The following is a 16,737-nucleotide window of genomic DNA, read 5'->3' as shown; positions in this document are numbered from 1 at the left end:
TATCTCCAAACTGAAAGTAAAGATTACACAAGAATCACAGGGCGGATTTCATCAACTAAGGTATCATTTTAATCAGTGTAATGTCACCCACCTGACAGTGTATGTAGTTTTGCTGAGCACAATCCTGCTGACAGGTGCGCTTTAACAGGAGACATTCTTCTAAGAGCTAAATCACTGAGTTGCTTTGCACGACTCCAGCCTAACAAGGTCTAGATGGCAGGCACGTAACACTACATTTCCTCTGCTGCATAAAAAATGCCTGACTGATCAAATCGGATGTTTTTGGGGGCTGCTGGAGTGGGACATGAGGATCACGGTCATGGGACATGGTCTCCTTCTGAAAGGGGTTCTCACTGATGATTGTAACTAGAGAAGAAGTATAGAGAAGTGTCTCAATGGCAGATAGGGAAATAGCCATGGCTTTGTCAGTCAGTCAATGTGGAAGTATGCAGCAATTGGCCATCAATATGAACAGCAAAGCAACGGGAAATTTGTGCGTGTATACAAGACTTTATTATCTAATAACACAACTATTTACTACAATGGGCTTGTCTACAGAGCAAACTAAAAGGTGTTAGAATAAGATTCAAGAGTTAAGCCAGCCATACACATTAGATGGCTGTCGGCTGAAATATGCTTTGGCCGATCACTCAGCCAACAACTATTTCTGCTGTCTCTCCCATACACAGGAGTGCTCGCTGTCATGCAAGGTGTGGGAAAGAGCAAGTGCAACACGAAGGGAAGAGGGGGAGGAAGCCCAAACACTAGGGAAAGGGGGAGTGGAGACCCCTAGGCAGATCTAATATCACCCTGCCTACCCTACCGTCCCTATATAGGTTCCACACCTATCACCGAGCAGGACCCTAAACCCTGGATGACCCTAGAGCCTGGCCCTAGATAGGGAGGGGGAGGGTTGAGCACTGGTCAGGCCCCACTACAAGCTAAAGGCAGCAAGGTAGACAAACAAAGGGGATTAACTTATCTTGCGCAGACAGCAGAGGAGTAATGCCAACTGTCCTCCAAGGGCACCAGAGAAGACGCTGGCTGACTGCTATTGCTCCAAGCCTGTACATAGAAGTATCACTGGCGATTGCGTGGAGCAAACTGAGGGTTTTTAACTCTCATGCAAGGGTGTGTCAATCAGCAGCAGGAGGGAGGTCGCCGCTGGGTCTTAAAGGAAGAAGGATTAAGAAGGTGTCTGCAATGCCAAGTGCAGTGACCTTCTACTGCTAGATCCTGAGCGACTGTCTATTACACCTGACACACCCGTGACACTCTCTTAGACGAGGGCTCCTGTGTTCTCTGAGAAAGCCACCAACAGAATCTCTGCTGGCAGCTTATCTCCAGAAGAACTAAGTGAATGGCAGTCTGAAATTGGACAGGCCTGAGCGGTATCTCCCCCAACGATTTTTGGCTGGTGCCCCCATAAACATTAGAGTGCCGGCTGAACCCGTCTATAATGCTGACATTACTCTAATGTGTATGGAGGCCTTTAGTAACATGACTAAATGTATTGACCTTGTTAGTTATCTGCTATCATAAGGCAAGTTGGAGGGTGGTTCCCTCAGATCTGTAACTGGGAATTAGGAGAAGCCATTGACCAAACCACGATGCCTAGGCTCAAGAATGGTGGTCTACCAGCTTCATTTCACAATTGTCACATTTCTTGCCTCCCAAAACATAGTGGTAGTAATAGGAGAGCATATACACTGCTCAAAAAAATAAAGGGAACACTGAAATAACACATCCTAGATCTGAATGAATGAAATATTCTCATTGAATACTTTGTTCTGTACAAAGTTGAATGTGCTGACAACAAAATCACGCAAAAATCATCAATCGAAATCAAATTTATTAACCAATGGAGGCCTGGATTTGGAGTCCCCCCCCCAAAAAAAATTAAAGTGGAAAAACACACTACAGGCTGATCCAACTTTGATGTAATGTCCTTAAAACAAGTCAAAATGAGGCTCAGTATAGTGTGTGTGGCCGCCACGTGCCTGTGTGACCTCCCTAGAACGCCTGGGCATGCTCCTGATGAGGTTGCGGATGGTCTCCTGTGGGATCTCCTCCCTGACCTCGACTAAAGCATCCGTCAACTCCTGGACAGTCTGTTGTGCAACGTGAAGTTGGTAGATGGAGCGAGACATGATGTCCCAGATGTGCTCAATTGGATTCAGGTCTGGGGAACGGGCGGGCCAGTCCATAGCTTCAATGCCTTCATCTTGCAGGAACTGCTGACACACTCCAGCCACATGACGTCTGACATTGTCCTGCATTAGGAGGATCCCAGGGCCAACCGCACCAGCATATGGTCTCACAAGGGGTCTGAGGATCTCATCTCGGTACCTAATGGCAGTCAGGCTACCTCTAGCGATCACATGGAGGGCTGTGCGACCTTCCAAAGAAATGCCACCCCACACCATTACTGACCCACTGCCAAACCGGTCACGCTGAAGGATGTTGCAGGCAGCAGATCGCTCTCCACGGCGTCTCCAGACTCTGTCACGTCTGTCACATGTGCTCAGTGTGAACCTGCTTTCATCTGTGAAGAGCACAGGGTGCCAGGGGCGACTTTGCCAATCCTGGTGTTCTGTGGCAAATGCCAAGTGTACTGCACGGTGTTGGGCTGTGAGCACAACCCCCATCTGTGGACGTCGGGCCCTCATACCACCCTCATGGAGTCGGTTTCTAACCATTTGTGCAGACACATGCACGTTTGTGGCCTGCTGGAGGTGATTTTGAAGGGCTCTGGCAGTGCTCCTCCTGTTTCCCCTTGCACAAAGGCGGAGGTAGCGGTCCTGCTACTGGGTTGCTGCCCTCCTACGGCCCCTTCCATCTGGGTCATCGTGTCTCGCTCCATCCCCCAATGTCACGTTGCACCACAGACTGTCCAGGAGTTTGCGGATGCTTTAGTCCAGGTCTGGGAGGAGATGCCACAAGAGACCATCCGCAACCTCATCAGGAGCATGCCCAGGCATTGTAGGGAGGTCATACAGGCACGTGAAGGCCACACACAATGCTGAGCCTCATTTTAACTTGTTTTAAGGACATTACATCAAAGTTGGATCAGCCTATAGTGTGTTTTTGCACTTTAATTTTGAGGGTGACTCCAAATCCAGGCCTCTATTGCTTAATAAATTTGATTTCCATTGATGATTTGTGTGTGATTTTGTTGTCAGCACATTCAACTTTGTACAGAACAAAGTATTCAATGAGAATATTTCATTCATTCAGATCTAGGATGTGTTATTTCAGTGTTCCCTTTATTTTTTTGAGCAGTGTATTTGGTTAGAGGGTACTGTATCTTCTGAAAAGCAGTGTGGATCCCTCCCAGATCAGATCATTCTGTAGACAACTACAACTTTTGTGTGATTTAATACTCGCTCGATACTATAAAATCCCAATGTAACTGGTATACTGGTTCTCGTAAACTTTCCTTTGACTTTCTCATTGAGAAAATAAGTTTTTCTGGAACCTAGGGTTAAGTGTCTCATAAAAATGATAGGAAAAATTGGCCCCTTGTTCTTGTAGAGAGAACCTTTATTCTTAAAAAGGTTGTAAAATTACAGACGTGTTCTTAAAAATGGACTATTGTATCAGCGCTTACCTAATGCACACACTTTCTCATGCATACAAAGTAAAAATGTAGCTTTTAGGTGCTGACAGTCCATTCTACATGTACACTTAGGTAGACTGGCTATACAAATGATATGTCATATAATAACATAATTATATTGATCTGTTGGATCAGAAGACACAAGTCAAGGAGCCTATACATTTTATTGATAAGAGCCACCTGACAAATTTTGGCAAAATATTATTTTTTTTCTAATTGTATTTGTGCTGTAGTATTATGATGCTGCTTCATTTCCCATTCTCGAGATACTTTATTGTTTGGGACAACCCCTTAAAGAACATCATGCCGGACCAATCTTCTATGATCATGTGACCAGACAACTGACAGATAGTGTCAGAAACTTTATTGTCAGACATGTACAAGTAGAATAAATTAGATAAATTCTGCATTTCAGGCTGTATCGTCACGAGTACTGAAGGCAGAAATTCTGAAATCACCCAGTATCTGATCCTGCAGGAACCCGAGGGCGGTAAGGAAAACTATGTTCTTTGGGGTAAAATATAGTGAAGGTCCTTATCTCAATGAATATAGTGAAGGTCCATATCTCAATGACTTTGGTAGTGTCTAATGTGAAATCTCTAATTTTCTGTGATATAACCTGATTACGGCTTCATCTTTTTCAGTTTATTCTGTGCAGAGTATCAAGAATTGTCAATGAGCGGGCTGATTCGCTCAGATCTTCTTGTTTTTGTTAATAACCCATACAGGCCAATTCATGAATGCTATTTTCTGTTACATTGCAAGAATTCAATATTACAGTAGATAACTTACTAATATACAGTAGTCCAATTAGCCCAGATGTCACTGTTCTTCTGTAAAGTGCTTTATTCTTGGTTCTATTGAAAGTAGCAGTCATCCGACCCTCTTCACACACAACACTGGTCATTTGCTCTGCTATCCCAACTACAGGGCTGGAAGCTTGGTGGCCAGGACCCAGTAAGGAGTAGCTAGCAGCTTACTGGTGTACTAGAAGGTCAGATAACTTAGTAATATAGTCCAAATTAGTACCTTATCAAAATCATTATTTAAAGATCATTTCGCTACATTTTTCTACATCGATCTCAAAAACAAGGCCCCGATTCACATTGTCATGAATGAAGAGGTGGATGTGGATGCTCTGCTTTCTGTATTATTTTATGATGGCTCTGAAAAACTCCATGGAAAGAATGGAGAAAGCGGCATGTATGTGTCCATCCTCTTCATTTATGACTGCGTTGGGCAGCGTTTTGTTCAGATAGATGGCGGTCCGACTATTGGAATTTATTTCATAACTAGTCCATGTGCCATAAGTGCCCCAGATGGGCACACCTCTTCAAAGCTGTTTGTAGTCGGTAGTCAGCTCGTAGATAGTTTGCAGATGGCAACATGATTTTTTTTTTCTCCAGGGTAAAGGCAAATTGAAAATGTTCTTTAGCAACAAAGTATTAGAGTTTGGATTTATAGGGACTTTATTATATGCCATATACATGACACATTAAGTGCTCAGATCTTCAATCTCTTTGACCAAATGAGCTAAAGGGTAATATTTCTCCTTGTGGAGATTGATAAGTCTCCTCACTCTTACATGCTAGGCTGGGCTTATAAGCCATGCATGCTACTATGGGAAATTAAATATGTAAATTGTCTCTTCAGAGAGGAAGAGGACCAGAGCTCGACTCTTTAACGAGCCTTGCAATATGACTTAGTATAAAAGCCAAACCAGAATCTCAATTTACAGACACGTTGTTTAGGGTGTTGCCCCTCATCAGTGCAATGTATGAGATCTGATTTGGTTAGGCGAGACTCTCGACTGTGGCCTAAGGGGTAACGTTTCTCCTTGTGGAGAGTTAAAGCCAAGCCTGGCATGTCTGAATGAGGAGACTTATAAGTCATGCAAATGAGCTAATCTCATGTTTTCTCAGATACTAAATTTATGAACAGATGAATAGTAATCTAAACCTTCTTTTACTTACTAAGTACATGGGTGTGTTTCCTAGCATCTCCGCTTCAATCTATACAAGAATGGAGTAGATTGGGTGGATTCTAGAAGTATGATATCTAGACATTGCTGGGAGGGAAACCCCCAATAGATTCAATGAAAGCACATAGGTTTAAATTGCTTTCCCAAGATACTTACTGTAACTCTTACTGGTGCACCAAATATATACCTATGAGGAATAATCCATAATTGTGGGAATTCTATTGATTGTATGGATTGAAATATTGGAAACAAAATAAAATTCAACGCGTCTATGAATTGTAAGATGGTGAAATATTTAAAGGGGTTAGTTGTCCTAGATGCTTGGAACAACTTCGCTGTAGAGTTCCTTCAAAACTGTGTGCAAGTGTACCTAGAAGAATTGATGCTGTTGTGAAGGCAAAGGCTGGCCACACCAAATATTCATGTGATTTAGATTTCTCCTTCATGTACTCATATTTTTAGTAATTAACAAAATGCAAGCTAATTACCCTTTTTTTTTTTTTTTAAAGCATTCTTTCTTTGCAGCATATTTTTCACACATTGCATATGTGTATCTGTGAATATATAATAAAATCATATGATTTATTTAATAAAAAGATGCTAATCCTCCTAGCCCCCTGCCATTTCAGCACCACCACTTTTGTTGATCCCGCTAGTCTCTTTACCTCCCTGCAGATGATCACATTTTGTCTATGTTTGCGATGTGGCAGCCAATCACTGCCCTTAGCGATATCATGCTGTGTATATAGACATCACCACTGATTCCAGTCTTTGACCATAATGCAAATTCAGCGTTTCAGATGGGACTGGGACCATAGTGTATTGTATTTACACTGTAAAATTGAAAGAAAGAAACTTCTTGGTGTGAAACCTATTTTTCATTATTTTACAGCCCCATCTAGTTACCCGCTGACAGTGAGTCCTATTGCTGTCAAAGAGAGATCCCCATCACGGTCATCTGGTCCTCCGGAATTAATTCCTGATTTAGAAGCTCTAGAAGGAATGATGGAGGTAGTGGTGGTTCAGCAGTATAAGTGCAAGATGTGCCAATATAAGAGTACGTCCAAGTCAACTCTCCTCCGCCATGTGAAAGAGCGCCACATCCAGTCAGGTAAGAAACTCATTTACATTCAGAGGAGCATCAAAAAGTCCCAGAAGCTCTAGATATGATGGCGTATTCAGTGTTACAATTTGCATTGCCTTTATGTTACCGCCAGCACAGTAAAATCACACTTCAATGTACGTACAGTTTTGGATAATTAGTATTATAGTTCCCAAAACACTTACCACAATGTACTTTCCCAAGTGGCAGTCTGATCACATTGATATAACTGTGGTCTATATATGCAATATGACCCATTAAAACTGCACTTGGAAAATATCTGACATCATGCATGAAACACTGTAAAAGTGTCAGCATTGCCCATAGCAACCAATAAGATTTCAGCTTTCTTTTTTCCAAAGCAAATATTAAAATGAAATAGAGAATTCAGTTGGTTTCGTAGACAGCACAGATTTAAAGGGACTCTTCTCAGCACAGAATGACTGTTCAAACTAAGTCCCACTGCTCAGTGCTTCATGGTGGGGCTAATCATTTAACTGCACCTTCCCACCGGCTTGTTTTCCCTCTATCTCCACCACCTCTTCTAGGACTGACAGCTCTGGCTTCATAGAGGCAGAGAAGGGGGTAGTAAACCAGGCAGATGTCCAGATGTAGTTAAATGTGTGGCATCGCCGTGAAGCACCGCGCGCCTGAACTTGGTTTAAACAGTCATTCTGTGCTGGCAGAGTCCCTTTAAAGGGGTTGTCTCATGTGTATTCTTCAGGAGCTCATTGCTTCTCTGTACACCGGCTTTTTGGTTGCCGGGGGCCGGTGCACTCCTGAAGAGTTCGGACCAGCTGCATAGCTGAGCCACTTGCCTGAACTGTACGCTCTCCAATTCTGTTAGCAGAGGCGCCTTTGCCTCTGCAGTATCAGAGGAGCCCAGGGGCACTGAAGATGATCCGATGCAACAAACCTGCCAGCTTCACAGCAGCACTTGCAAGCTGTATATCAAACAATTTGCAAGCGTGTGCTCCTTGCCTAGGAAAGCGGCCACTACAGAGGTGGTTGTAACCCTGACAATGTGCTGTAACCTATCTAATTAAAAATACCTCTGTTCTTGGGCGCAGAGAGGGTTTTTAATACAAGGCAAATTGCAGAGTTGATTGTTATTACCCTACCTTAATGCATGAGGTCTCCTTTCATATGTTGCAGTAAAATTCATAACAAAGTAGATATCCAATATTAGAACAGTTTGTATATTCTTGTCTCCATTCCTTGTGTTACACTTCTACAATACCTGGTGGCCATTTATTCTTAGCTGTCATCAGAGAGTATTAATCATATTTAAGTGATTAATGTGGTGCTGTGCTGCTGATCCCCATCCACTTAATTTTGGTATAGGTACATTTCATCACTCGTTTTTCTTTTAGCTAATAAAGATGAAAAAACAGTCCGCAAATTGGTGCGACCAAGAGAAGAGGAGGACGAAGAGGAAGATGATATTATGGATGCTGGAGCAATAGATGATCCTAATGGTAAGAAATGTTGTGTTGTGATTTGAGGTTTTATACAGGGAACTTTTAAACGCTATGTATCCTTTGCATGGAATTTTTTTTTGGCCTTCTAAATGCAAGATTAAGCAACTCTTAATAGTCTAAAGTAAATATTTTCTACAGTTTTGCTGCTGCAAATGTCTGTAAGTCCTCTGTCTAGCTAGATGAGCTGCAAAACTGTTACAAATCCATAAGGGCTCCTGGTTGTGAAAACTCTGCTCCTCTGTCCCTTCTCAGTGTTAGAGATAGCAGAAGGGGTGGGGGAGACAGTCGTATACAGATCTGCAGTGTGTAGAAGGCACAAAATATTTACAGTCTCAACGAGAACCTAGAAAACATAAGGAGAAAAGCTCATGAAGAGCAAACAAGTGCAGGGTAGAAGCTGTGCTGATATGAGCAGAGAAGACAGCTGCACCCCTGGACAAACACAGACCTCACATGCAGCCCATATTACTGGGAGAGACATTCCCACAAGAGAGCAGTCACAGTTGGGTAATTCTGCACAATGCATAACACTAGTCTGGAAAATGAAGATTGCAGACTAAAACTTTTGCAAATTTGTTTACCAAAAGGTAACCACTAACATAAAAAAATTATAGTTTTTCCATATCAAAGATGGTCTTTCTTTTCATACACGGTACAATAATGTTTCCCTTTTACCGGTTGCAGATGATAGCGACTATAGTCCAGGAGAGGACGCCACTCGCAATCAACAGTTTGAGTCCACTATGGGTGCCCTGGCAAAAGAGAGGCCACGCAGACGGCCTGGGCGCCCACGTAAGATTCCACGTTCACAAGGTACTGTGCGTCTCCTCATTACTATTGTCCATTGCTGTCTTTAAAAACAAAGCAATCCTTACTGTCACTGTTACTGAAGACCTGCACACAGTGACATAGATATGTCTAGCTAGTGTAGTGTGTGACATTTTCTAGTGAAGGGTAATGGCACAATGTATCAGTTTCTACATCCTACATTATATTGTATGATGTGGTATAAAAATTGTTAATGCTCTATATGGAGGGTGTTGAGTATGAATACCTTGTCTTTTACGTGTGATGATAGCAAAAGTGATCAATTTGCTATAATAATCATAATAATTTTTATTTTTATAGCGCCAACATATTCCGCAGAACTTTACATTTTAGAAGGGGCTTATACAGACGTTACAGAATAAGCGTAACTTAGATATTAAAAGGAGTGAGGGCCCTTCTCGAAAACTTAGTCTACAAGGAAATAGGAGGGACACAAAAGGTAACATGTACATATGTTGTATAATACAGCCATAATATACCATAAAAATATAGCATCAGGCTGAATACACATGTAGCATACCGCCTGCGTATTGGCTTTTTGAAGATAGTAGCGGCATATTTGCAGCATAATCCAGTATTAGCAATGTAGATGAAATCCAACAAAACTCATCTACATGTTGTGAATACTATTCACATATAAATTGACATGCTGTGCGTTTTTTTTTATATTTGCAGCATGTCAGTTTTTTCTTAGGAATTTTGTGAAGACTTAAAGAATTCTCCAGCAATTAGACAACAATATGTGCAAGAAAACCTAACACATTTTGCTGCGGATTTCTGGTGATTTTTGCAGTGAACTTTTTTTGCACTCAAATCTGCTGAATGTGCATATAATAGAATTAAAGTAATAGAAAATAAAATGTCTATAGAACCTTATTTTTATTGGGTCCATACATTGCTGTGTGTGGTCATGTACAAGCTGGATGCTTCTGTACAGTTTTAGGAGCAATCACTGGGGGTCTTAGGACCCAGGTCCCCACCAATAGACGGGATGTTTAGGGGCTACAACATCTAAAAAAACATATAGAAGTTTAACTACACTTTAAAGACAATTCCTATGGTTCAGTATATGACACAAGCAGAAAATTAAGGAGCACAATGCTCAGCCCCCTTGTTTTAGAAATAGCTGAAGATCTCTCAAAAAAGTTCAAGACGTCACTGTGACATGACAGAAGTTTCTAAAATTGATAGGTGCCTTTAGGTAATCCTTCTACATAGCAAAAACGCTGCGTTTATTCCACTGATGTTTTTTTGTTTCGAAAAGTGCATTTTTTACCCACAGGGTTATTTGGTGTACCTGAAAAATGCATGTAAACAATTATGTTTTTAAGCGCAGAATCTCAGTGTTTCTGCACTAACACTGCTTGCGAGCTGCTGATTTTTATTTGCACCCAAAAACACATAAAAAATCTATGCAAAAAGACTATCGGAGAAGATTATATGGTTTTGGTGTGAACGCCTGCAGAGCATGGGGACATGAATTTAAGTTTCATGACTCCTGTTGGCTGATTTGATTATAAAGGGCTATATATTTTCTTTTTTGACATCTTAGTAGAGACAAAGTATTTTTATTTTCCTAGCTCCTGAAGTGAATACTGGTCCTTCACAATTGTCTATAATGAATGAACCAATGGAAATTAGTGTCATCCTCTCTGAATTTGAAAACAAGCATCCTTCCTCTTGCTCACCCCAAGAAGAACAAAAACTAACTTGTCGACCACGAGGTCGCCCCCCTAAACACTTCAGGGGTCGAAAGTATCATCGCTATAGAAGCCGAAGGTGAGTGCATAATAATGAAATAGAAATATCTGTCTACATGTGGCAGCAAGAGGTGGTCAGGATTACATAAAGAAATAGGATGGGCCATCGATGTTAGAGTCCCAGACTACCCCTTTTAAGCTTATATCAAAATACAGTCAGAAGGCTGAGCTGTCATCTCCTACATTTTAACCGAGTAATGGGAGCTGTGTAAGTAACTTTTATCACCTGTGATAGAAGTTTCCTGTTCCCCTTGTGAAGGCGTTATGTGGTACATTCCATGCAGTTTCATCACACTCAGTGCTGGTAAATGAGATGGTAGCCTACTTGGATGAAGAGAGAGACATGTAATTCTCAGGGGGGTCACTATGGGATCACATGACGTAACTGAATAAAAAATACCCATGAATGGTGAGTTAAAATGGTTGTCAACAAAAAAAAAATGAAAAATTGTTCTTGTCCTTAAAGGGGTTCTGAAAGAATGAGATAAAAGAGAGTTCTTGATATAATTCAAAATGCAGCCCGTCGTAGTCACGTGTCAGTACGGGCTGCAGACTGAAGACATACAGCTCCTCAGACGTCTATCTCAACTGACAGGAGTTGTATCACACATACTGTGCCGGTGGCCAGGAGCAAGGCTGCGATATGTGAAGAAATCTGTCTTAACTCACATTGTGCTTACTGAGGATCTCCAACTTCATCCTCCTCCTCTGTCAGTCTGAAAGCTTTATAGCATTGCATAGAGACCGACTGCGGCCAACTGGAAAATAAATAAACGTTGAGGGGGGATAAAGCTGAAGATAATCCCTTTTGTGCTCAACGAGGAAGAGATATATTGCTTAACCTATGACCTCCATCCCGCTGCAAACAGAGGTATGTGTGATACAGCTCTTGTCAATTGAAAGTCTCGTATTGGGAGCCATATGTCTTCAGTTTGCTGCCCGTGATAAAACGTGATGAGGATGGGCTGCAGTTTGAATTATATCGGGAACGCCATTTTAGCTCATTCGTGGAAAACCCTTTTAAAGAGGACCTTTCACTAGATTGAGCAGGTTAAACTGGCCACATCATGGAATAGTGGCTGCAGAGCAGAATAAAACATAGTTTTTATTTTTTAATTTCTCCTCTTATATTAGCTTGTAAAGTTTAGGTTATAATTTATGGTAAGATGATTGTAATCACATACACATTTCATCTTACAGTAATGAGTGGGGGGGTAGAACTGAACTTTGCCTCATTACAAATACCTCTGCAGCTGCAGTTTCCTCTGTGTTGTCAGCTCTGATGTAAGCTCTTCTCTTCATACTGACTGCGCATGAGATGAAAGGTGTTAGTAATCACACTCAGCTGTGCTCTACTGGCACTTTGTAATCACACACAGCTCTGCTGTGACAGCAGACTGTCTGTCATTACATGCCTCACACAGGAGAAGCCCTGGTCTAACCTATTGTGGAGGTGTATTCTTTTTTTTCCGCATGTGTTGCTGCCTGCTTATGATTGGTCAACGTCATGCAGAGGAAAAAGAACACTCCCCAAGAGACAAATCTCTAGTGACGCCTAGTTGAACTTATGATACATTATAGCCTAAACTTTACGAGCTAATTTCTCCGCAACAGAGAGGAGAAATTAAAAAATAAAAACGATGTGTTATTCAGTCCTGCAGTGACTATGTCGTGATGTAGCAAGTTTAACATGCTCAAATTTATGAAAAGTGCTCTTTAAGTGCAAAAAGCTTTTTAGGTTTACACATTTTAGACTGAAGAGATATAGAATTTCAGCAGCAGCACCTATACATGATTGTATTTGATTTTTCCTTTTATATACAGGTACTATAAACCGCCAAATAAGCCTCTTCTCAGACCTTTCATCTGCCGGGTCTGTGGCTCTAGGTTCCTTACACAAGAAGATTATTCTTTCCATGTAAATGCGCATGATAGCAATGATCCTCAAATGTTTAAGTGCCAGCAGTGTAACTATCAGTGCCGGAGATGGTCTTCTTTAAAGGTAAGATTTTTTTTTTTCCCCATATTTTATTTTACATTGAACATGAATGTATTAAAGCCTAGTTTTATATATTAAATCATAGCTGCTAGCATCTCAAAGTCCACTATCATTCACGTAAAGAGTATCCACATTGCATGTATAACATCTATTGCTGTATTTATTTCTGGTTTCTTATTATTTCTGTATTATTAACACCTTGGCTTGGCGCTGTACACACAATATGTTTACTCCCTGCTGGGACTCGCAAACTAATTTTTTGATTTTGGAGTATGGAAGATCCTTGTGCAAGTGTAGGCATATGTTATATATGTTACATATGTTTACAAAGTTGACGCGATTAAGTTGCCCCCACTGTTTGTGAGTCTGTAGGATTTTCTACTAATTCCTAAAACTAACAGTCTGGTAGAAATCCTGCAGAAGACCAGGCATAAGAAAGAGTGATGCTGTTTCTATTGATCCAAGTTTATATATACACTACAAATGTTCAAAGTAGTCCAATTCTGTCCAGATGCGTGTCCGCTTGTCCTTGAATATGGACTCCATTGTTTTAGTGATGCGTTGTCTCAGGTCTATTCACCAATTTTGTGCGATCCCCCAAATCGAACATCCTGTGACTTCTTTCTGTGGGGCTACATGAAGGACTCAGTGTATCTGCTCCACCAGCCACAGGATCTGAGACAATGCATCAGTGAAACAGTCCATATCCGAGGATATTCTGGCAAACATCTGGACAGAACTGGACGACCACTTAGACATATAGGACACATGCTTTCTAGGTGATATATTGGAGAAGACCCTGGTGGACCTATCTAGGCTTGCACAAGATCGATCTTCCTACAGAATATTTATTCATCAAGTCTCAAGATGGAGCTGAAGGCGGTTGAAATAAATACTGAAGCTAAGCCAACTTCTTCTATATTTCTATATCAGCCATGATGGAGTTAGCTTATCTAATGAACTGAGCCGGACAGCCAGTCCTCTTTTGTGAACACATCAGTGGTAGTCGTCCCAGCAGGGCAGAGCTTGGGTGAAGAACCAGCTGAGCTGATTTGATAAAGTGCAATAAGAAGTCTCTCTTTTTTATGGTTTGTAAACCGTCACTTGGACAAGATATTAGATTGAAGTATAATATTTTTTATCTGAAGCTTTAAATATCTTTGCTTATTTTATGTTTTCTTAAATTCCATATTAATTAAGTGCATTCTGTTTTTCTGTAAGGAACACATGTTCAACCACCAGGGAAACAAACCGCACAAATGTGATCAGTGTAACTATACAAGTGTGTACAAGAAGGATGTGATAAGACACTCTGCTGTACACCAGCAAGAACGGTAAGATCTGGTTTACAGGATAATTGTATAGTGTTTAAGGAACAATTTGGTTGACATTTAACCTTACTGACCAGCACCATCTATGTGGGAGTGGGCATGCTCTGTGATGTGCAGAGTGGGAAGGAGGACCTGAGCTGTCGCCATCACCTATTGTCAGTGATGGGATCCTATGTTACCTATTACTCCAGCCTTATTAGAGGTTGATACCGTTTATTCTAATATTACCCTATAAAGATAGATGCTGCAGTGCAAATAGTGAAATGATATCATATTGTGATTTAAAGCTACACTATTTACACTATAAAGAGACACAGAAAATAGATGAACAACACCAAAATAATATAAAGTCCATTTATAAACTCTGTGTAAACATTAGTTTTTAGCACATTCGCTCATATCTCAGTCTGAGATGATAACATTTTAATGTAAAGATCCCAGTTCTACAAGCATTTTTCCTAGCAAAATATAATATAACTACTTTCTGCATATTAGTCAGTGTTTTCTATGAGGAGTGGAAGACATGGGTGATGTGAAAAACGTAAGTTGTATAATTTCCATTAGTAATAGCACCTTCAGTAAGAGTGCTATATCTTTATCTTATAAATATATCTTATATATATATATATATATATATATATATATATATATATATATATATATATATATATATATATATATATATATATATATATATACATATATATATATATCTTTAAATAAAAAGTTGTGCAAATGTCACCTACCTGCAATCAAAATATGTATGTACTAAAGAATGAAAGCTATCTCAGTAGTGTATGAAAAGCGTTCAAATATGTGACTGCTCTTAATTTAATTTTGGACAACTAGAAATACATTTTGACTTGAGTCCTTTGTAGAGTTGTTGCAAATTGGTTCTCAGGACCCAGAGGTCAGTCAGTACTCTGTGGCCACTGGACGGGATCCATGGGATCCATGAGAACCACCTTGAACCTGCCGGCATCCACCTGGCACAATGTTATCGCTGTGGTGTGTTGCACATGTGATGTCGCCCCTGGTGGCTAGTCAAAAAAAAAAAAGCTGCGAATACTGGTAGGTAAGAGGTGGTTCTCAGAGCTCCCATCCAGTGGCCACAGATCACTGACCGCTGGACTTAGTCCTGCAAATCGATTCACACCAACTCTAGTCCTTTGTTAGTTTTCTACCAAAATGTTGTGTTGTCAACTATATTTGTAGTTTGCATCTTTTCCAGATTGATTTACTGTTATATATAACTGGAATAAAATGTAGATCTTTCTTTTTATATAGATCAGTTCTACTGATATCCCTTTATAACATTACCCTTTTTTTCCACTTTTTTTTTTCAGAAAAAAGAAATGTTTAATGGTAAGAAAAGATATATATGTTACAATGTTGTTTTTGACTTGCCCTGTGATCCCCTTACACTGAAAATCAAAAGTAAAGCCCTTCTGTACTCAAAATCTTAACCATGCAGGTCTTTTCCCTGACAGTTCCAAAGAGTTACATTCTAGCAGGCACACTGGCATGCCAAGAGTCGCTGACTGATATAGGCCACATTCCGATGGCCACTAATAATTGGGCCAGACAGGTCTACAAACTGTGGATGTGTTGGGTCCTTTTGCAGCTTTGTGGGTTTGTCTGCATCCAGACGGGTGTTGCAGCTTCCTACCATTATGTCCACTATTCTCATCTAGAAACTGGAAAAGAATAGTGCATGCTGTGATTTTTTTCCCGCACAGATGTGAGGGTCTGATGGAAGATCTCTCATGTGCACTAGTGCATACAGACTGGAAAATACACTGAAACCCACTTTAGTGGTATTAACGAGTGTGATGGGCCTGCAGGAGGAAAAAAAGAGGGATAAGCTGTCTCCATTATCCAATGTTGACAACGTGATCAATTCTGGGGAATCTGCCCCGAGCTTTATCACAAAGGTGTTATTTTTTTATTGTATTCCTCCTCTATAATAAATGAAACTTGAGATAAACAAATACCCTCATTCTTATGATAAAAACCTTTTTAGGCTCAGTCATCCTTCCTTTTTGATGCCCAACAGCGTCCCAGTGGCTGTGTGATTTGGGGTTGTTAATATTTTGCTGCCCATTTCTTTACCTGACTCAGAATAATGGTTGTACAAGGCAAATCAGCCTCAAATAGATTCTCCATCAGAGCCACTGCTTCAATGCGGGTTACCTGCCGTCATAGTTGAATTTCCAGGTTGCAGGTGAACGGTCTTCCTTTTGGATTACACCTCTGTTGTGCTTTGTCCCTGCAGATTGCAAAAAACATCAGCTACCCCTGCCCTGTGTGTAGTCGTGTATACACAATGCAGAAACGGTTAACGCAACACATGAAGACACACAGCACTGAGAAACCACACATGTGTGACAAGGTACGTTACCCATAACTGTTGGCATTGTATTTAGCCGTATTTTTCAGACTATAAGGATGCACGTTACTATAAGACACTACCCAGGTATTAGTCAGCAGTAAATAGGAAAAACTTGTCCTACTAATTAAAATATCCCTGTTCGTGTAAAGGAGTGTACAGGTCAATATCATTAATTTTAATGCACTAAGGTAGACTAGGAAGATAATAGATCTATTGGTGGTGTTTTACTGCTGCATTTGTATTA

At 40.7% G+C, this 16,737-nt stretch overlaps 1 protein-coding gene across 2 annotated transcripts in view; it reads left to right on the top strand.

The window, feature by feature from the left end:
- The window catches only part of ZNF335 (zinc finger protein 335), a 108,061-nt gene that overhangs the window by 56,303 nt on the left and 35,021 nt on the right, over window positions 1-16,737 (top strand). For both annotated transcript variants that reach the window (XM_073683907.1, XM_073683906.1), the window contains exons 4-12: window positions 4,035-4,109; window positions 6,493-6,711; window positions 8,076-8,180; window positions 8,868-8,996; window positions 10,592-10,790; window positions 12,596-12,773; window positions 13,992-14,104; window positions 15,448-15,466; window positions 16,377-16,493. In XM_073683907.1, coding sequence (XP_073540008.1) covers window positions 4,035-4,109; window positions 6,493-6,711; window positions 8,076-8,180; window positions 8,868-8,996; window positions 10,592-10,790; window positions 12,596-12,773; window positions 13,992-14,104; window positions 15,448-15,466; window positions 16,377-16,493 — 1,154 coding nt within the window. The remainder of the gene's footprint in view (window positions 1-4,034; window positions 4,110-6,492; window positions 6,712-8,075; window positions 8,181-8,867; window positions 8,997-10,591; window positions 10,791-12,595; window positions 12,774-13,991; window positions 14,105-15,447; window positions 15,467-16,376; window positions 16,494-16,737) is intronic.

Source organism: Phyllobates terribilis, unplaced genomic scaffold (genome assembly GCF_046119375.1).
Source record: "Phyllobates terribilis strain yellow unplaced genomic scaffold, ASM4611937v1 Scaffold_5__5_contigs__length_657084704, whole genome shotgun sequence".
NCBI lineage: Eukaryota > Metazoa > Chordata > Amphibia > Anura > Dendrobatidae > Phyllobates > Phyllobates terribilis.
This window is presented reverse-complemented; position numbering and strand designations above follow the sequence as displayed.